Source organism: Cystoisospora suis (genome assembly GCF_002600585.1).
Source record: "Cystoisospora suis strain Wien I chromosome Unknown contig_4064, whole genome shotgun sequence".
Lineage (NCBI taxonomy): Eukaryota > Apicomplexa > Conoidasida > Eucoccidiorida > Sarcocystidae > Cystoisospora > Cystoisospora suis.
In genome coordinates, this window is record NW_027156857.1 from 3094 (window position 1) to 8625 (window position 5532).

Here is a 5532-nt window from a genome sequence, read left to right on the forward strand (position 1 = left end):
ATATAGATGTAGAGATAGATACATATATATATATATAGATAGATACATCTACAGCATAGAAGAATGCTCTTATCGTCATGGTTCTTCTTAGTTTCTTTTCGTCTCTACCACTCACTCAGATTCTTACCTATCATAGAAAGGCTTCTTCCTTCGCTTCTTTCACTGGGTATGTTCGATTAAAATCTACATATCAGCCAAAGTAAGTAAGGGCTACCAAGTGGTCAACGTGCTTTGGAAAGAAGGAAGGTAAGAAATAGATGTATATATAGCCATGAGGTGAGGGGGAAGAATGAAAAGGAGTGAGTAAGGGGAATAGCGGGGAGAAGGAAAGGAATGTGAAGTGTATTCAGCTAGCCAGCTAGCTACCCAGCGACTCCCTTATCCGAGCATCGATCGATGTCCAATGATGCAGCATTGTTCATACCAGACGAGAATGTACAGAGACAAAGGGACCTCGACATTTGCTGCCTGAGCCACCTGCTTCGTCTCCCTCCTTCCCGCCTCCTTCTGCAGAATCTCTCTGTTTCTGCGGGTCACTGTCTCCCGGTTTAGAGGAGGACAAGAGAAGAGACACTTGCTCCTGATCAAACATCTTCTTCTCTGTCTCCGATCGGTAACATCGATAGATCACCACACTTCCGTCTTTACTTGCCGCAGCAAGGAGAATGTAATCTCGGAAGTCTTTCTCCTTGCCGAATACTACGCATGTTATAGCGGACTCCGAATCCTATGGAAAGACAGAAAGATAGATAGATAGATACAGAAAGAGAAAGAAAAGAGATAGAAAGGAAGATGGGTGGAGGTACAAATTGTGGAAGGAAGGGGGGAAGAAGGAACGAAAGAGGGACTTCCATAGAGACGGACCATATAGATGCATGAAGATCTATCTACTATTTAGATCTTTCTACATCTCTCTCTGATGTATGGAGGCGAGGTCAACTACGGGAGAGGGTTATGAAAGGGAGATCTAGGGAGAAAAGACACCCTGAAATACAGAGAAGAGAGGGGGAAGGAGGAGCTGAAGGGCTGCATATTGACGAGAATAGAAGGAGATAAGGGGAAAGAAAAGGAAAGAAAGAAACAGCGGCCCTTCTGTGACACCCGAGTGTAGAATGGAAAAGATACTGGTCACCCGTGTTTAGGCATGAAGAAGCCAGAAGTACGAAAGAAAAAGAGAGGCAAAATACTCTATCAAAGGAATTGCTTATAGGCATGACGCCCCCATTGATCTATCTATCCATCTATCTATCAATACATAGAGACATACATATACAGCAGACATACGACACACACCACGCACAGTCTTCATCCAACATGTACATATGCATATCCACTCATAGATACTGTCTCATCTTAGGTACACACATTCTCATATACACACTGCCCATATACATCTGTATACATAGATATATATATATATATAGAGAGAGAGGGTGGGTGGGCTCACTTGTAATTCTTGTACAGGTACAAGGGTATGTCCATCGACTCCTTCAGCTTTATCTCCACCTTTCTTTCTGTAGGCAGCAAGAGCGGCTTCTCCAGCCTTCATGCTAGGACGTAACAATCGAATCTCCACGGAGGGATGTCGATGATGGTGATGGCCCTTTCCCCCAAGGAAGTTCCCCGCAAAGCCTCCCCCTAAGATACTCGCAGCGGCAGCGCTACTGCTCCCTCCAGCACCTGAAATTCCCGCAAATCCACCCACTCCTGTCCCACTCATAAGACTTGCCGAGCTCCCACTTCTCATGGAGCTCTGAGATAAGAAAGATCTTATGCTATCGAAGAAATTAGAGCTGAGCCCGTTGTATCGCCCACTTCCCCCCCCTGGAGGGGCACCTCCGACCGATGCTGACGAAAAGGAAGATGACAAGGTACCGCTGCCTCTCTGTGGATATTGTCCAAGATGAGTGGAGGGTGCATGCATTCCCGCTCCTTTTCCTTCTCCTCCTCCTCCTACGGCCATAGAAGGATGAACAGGGTAGCCTCCATGGTGAGCATCGACGGGCTGCTGGCTAGCGCTAGCTAGCATCGGGACTGCTGTAGGGGAAGCCTGACTTAAGATACGAGTGTGCTGTTGTATGAGACTAAGTCGATGCTGCTGAAGAGTCTTTCGCCACTCATTCATGAGGGGCAAAATTTCTTCCACCAAAGTATCGAGATGAATGAGCTCGCGATAGTGACACCTTAGACCAGCAGCTAAAGAAGAACACAAGAAAAGCAAAAGAAACATACCCCCACTTTGAGCGAATTCGTTGAGAAGACAAAAAGAGAAAGAAAGGGAGAGAGAGAGAAAGGAAGATCAGTCTACAAGAAGAGGAGGAGGAGGAGAAAGGGAAAGAAGAAAGACGGAGTGAAACATTGAAGATAGGGGGCGAAAGGAAAGAAGAGAAGAGAGAACAACAACAGAGACCATTCCTATTGTCGAGAGTGTAGAAGAGACGAACTTCTCTTCGATCTTCTTCTTCTTCTTCACAATGCTACAGACGTACGGCAATGCGAGATGTCTACAGATGAAAAGAAATTACTCTCTCTGAGTGTGAGAAGAGAGACGAAGACAAAGAAACGAAGACATCTTTCTCTTTCATGGCTTTGCCAATCGACACTTTCTTTGGTAGGACAACTTCAATACACACACGCACAGGCGGGAGGAGAGAAAAAGACTCTCTCTCTCTATCTTTCTTTCCTAGGGTGTACCACCATGTTGAAAGACCCCCCCAGGGGGCGTCTCTAAACTTGGAAAGATCAATGAAAGACAGAGAGAGAAATCGTCTGCTGCAGATTTTGGAGAGACAGAACAAGCGACTTCTATAGAACTTCCCATCTATCCATCTATCTGTTTTGACTCGATCTACTCTTTATCTATCTACAAGCAAAAGGAGAGAAGAAAGAAAGCAAGGTCTCTTTATGCTTCCTTCCGTCTCTGTCTCCTCCATTCACCCATGCGTCAACAATGTCCACCTACCCATTCATCTCCCCCCGTCCATCTATTTCTATCTCTCTATCCGTGTCTACTCTATCTCTCCATCTCTACCACCGAGAGAGGAGAGAGAGAGATCTTTCTTTCTCTCCTAGCCCCCGATTGCGTCCATGTGTCCTTCCTTCTTCCCTCTCTGGAAACAGATACGCGTCACATTCATCTTCTTCTTTCTCCTTCTTGTCTTACCGGTATCCCTAACAGCGGCAGTATCGACTCGTATCGTTCCTTCCTTTGAAGCGACTCTCCATGTATTCTCGATGATGTAGACTCTCCCCCTAAGAGCTGCTGATAAGAATTGCGATTGTTTCGACTCCTCTTTCTTGTCGCCGTCATGGGGGTGAGCTCCTCCCGCTCCTCCTTCTTGATCTCCCCCCCGTGCAGGGAGAACAAGATTCTTCGCTATGCGTAGAGCTTCTTCGCATGTCTCCGGACGGGTTGGATCGTAGACAAGTCCGACAATGAAAGCTTGCTTGATACGTGGAGTGGGATCTTGCTTCGTTCTTGATAAGCCGGGAAAGTCAATCAGAGTTAATCTCCTTCCTATGCCTTCTCCTCCACTGCTTCGGCTACCTCCGTCTCTTCCGCTCCCACCTCCTCCTACTATTGATGTCGTCGTCGTTGGATTCGAGTGATAGGCAACGGATCCAAGAGCCCCTCCGAAGCCTGAGAGATGATTCTCCAGATGAGAATCCCCGCCTGTTAATCTATTCTCATTAGGAGAAGAGCTCGAGAAAGGATAGATAAGATCATAATGCTGAGGCAGTTTACTGAAAGGGGCTTGGTCTTCCATCTTGCGGGTGACCCTTAACTGTTCTAAATGAACTTCGTCTCCGATCTTGACAAGAAGCTGTTCCACTAAGCCTGTCTTGCCTACATCGCCAGGCCCTAAGAGAAGAAGATCTATCCATCTCTGATCGTGCCATAAAACTTCCCAATCGGCTGAAGACAGATAAGATGAAGAAAGAGGAGGAAGCCCCGACGCAAGGGAGGAAGAAGGCTGAACAAGGGGTAAGCCTGTGGTATCCCCTCCTACTAAAGTAGACAGATCTCCCCCTCCTTCTCTTGAGCCTTTGCTTCGATCTAATCCAGAAGATGGAAGTCTCTGGGTCTCTTCCTTTCTTTCTTCTTGCTCTTCTGGGATAGGAGAAGGCGTCATAAACCGAGAAGTATCATCTGAACCTGCTGCAGGTGAACCTGCTGGAGCCGCCTGCCGTGAGGAATCGCCTTCTACAAGAGAAGAAGAAGAAGACATCCCTACTACGCCTGTCCCTGCGCTTGTCCCACGTAAGGCAGATGACGTGGAGCTGGAATCTTCCAAGACAAGGCGATAGCGAGCCTCTGCTTCAGCGCGCTGCTTCTGTTCCTGAGATAGCGACGTCTCCGCTACTTTGAGAGCTTCTTTCAACTTCTCTATCATCTTCTGTTGCTCTTGATACTGACTGGAGGACTCCTTCTCTCGCTTCTCTAATTCAACTCGTAGAGATCGAAGTTCCTCTTCTGTCTGGACAGCTAGCTTCTCCGCTAAAACACAGCAAGCAGTGAACAAACAAGAGGGAGAGACAGAATGGGATGAGAGAGAAAAATGAGGAGGGAGAAGGAGAGAGCATGAGAAGAAGAAGAAGAAGAAAGACAGATGAGAAAGAAAGAAAGGAAGAAAGAAGGAAGGAAAATAGTGTTCATAGCTCGTGTTTGATAGAAGAATAGATTGCCTATTCTGATTAAAGAAGAAGGAAAGAAAGAAAGACCAGCAGGTAGATACATCAGGCAGATAGAAGACATAGAAGCATACCACGATCACTTCTCACACACCACTGTCCTCGAGGTGTCTACTCCCTCCGCACGTGTCTAGTACATGAAAACAAGCGGCGTTTAAAAGAACTCCTCGAGGGGAAGTAGAAGAAAGAAGAAAGAAGGAAAGAGTGAGAAAGGAAGAAAGAAATACCTGGAGAAGTGGCTGTAGAAGTTCCGTCTGCTTGAATGGCGGCAGATCTCTTTCTTCGATACTGAGGCACGTGTGTCTGCTGGTCTTTATCGGATGGTGATGAGGGAGGGACAGGAGATCCCCCGGAAGAAGAAGGTGTGTGGCTAGCTGACTGGACAATCGAGTCTTTCAGCTGTTTCACTTGGCTAGCGAACTCTTCATTCGACGCTGCAAAGCAGACAACACAGCATCGGAGCAGGAGGAGGAGGAGCTCTACAGTAAGACAGAGCAAGACAGTTGCGACACAGACGTCGTCGTAGAGAAAGATACACAGTGAGAGAGACAGAAAAATAGATCTACCTCTAGATATATCAGATATAAAGCTACATAGAGAGATAGATAGAGACGAGAGTGTCGACAGAATGTCTTTTCGTGAACAGTAGATAGAGACGACGAAGAGGAGAAGGTTACCTGCATAGAGATATGAAGAGGACAGAAATATGTTGTTCCGCTCCTTAAAGGTAGAGAAAAGAAAGTCATGGGAGCATTCTTCTCTATATATACCTGAAACTGGAGAAAGAAAAAGAGACCCGTCGTCAATGATCTCTTCCGTATATGTATGTATGTATGAAAG

At 46.5% G+C, this 5532-nt stretch overlaps 2 protein-coding genes across 2 annotated transcripts in view; both read right to left on the reverse strand.

The window, feature by feature from the left end:
- The window catches only part of CSUI_007603 (myosin f), a gene marked incomplete at its 3' end in the record, with an annotated part of 2808 nt that extends 2081 nt beyond the window's left edge, over window positions 1–727 (reverse strand). Inside the window, exon 1 of the mRNA XM_068067748.1 lies at window positions 430–727. Within this exon, the coding sequence (XP_067920278.1) occupies window positions 430–592 (163 nt within the window). The remainder of the gene's footprint in view (window positions 1–429) is intronic.
- The window catches only part of CSUI_007601 (myosin f), a gene marked incomplete at its 5' end in the record, with an annotated part of 8561 nt that extends 3089 nt beyond the window's left edge, over window positions 1–5472 (reverse strand). The window contains 4 exons of the mRNA XM_068067746.1: window positions 1448–2196; window positions 3164–4498; window positions 4920–5126; window positions 5370–5472. Of these exons, the coding sequence (XP_067920276.1) occupies window positions 1448–2196; window positions 3164–4498; window positions 4920–5126; window positions 5370–5472 (2394 nt within the window). The remainder of the gene's footprint in view (window positions 1–1447; window positions 2197–3163; window positions 4499–4919; window positions 5127–5369) is intronic.
- Window positions 5473–5532: the final 60 nt, after the last annotated feature.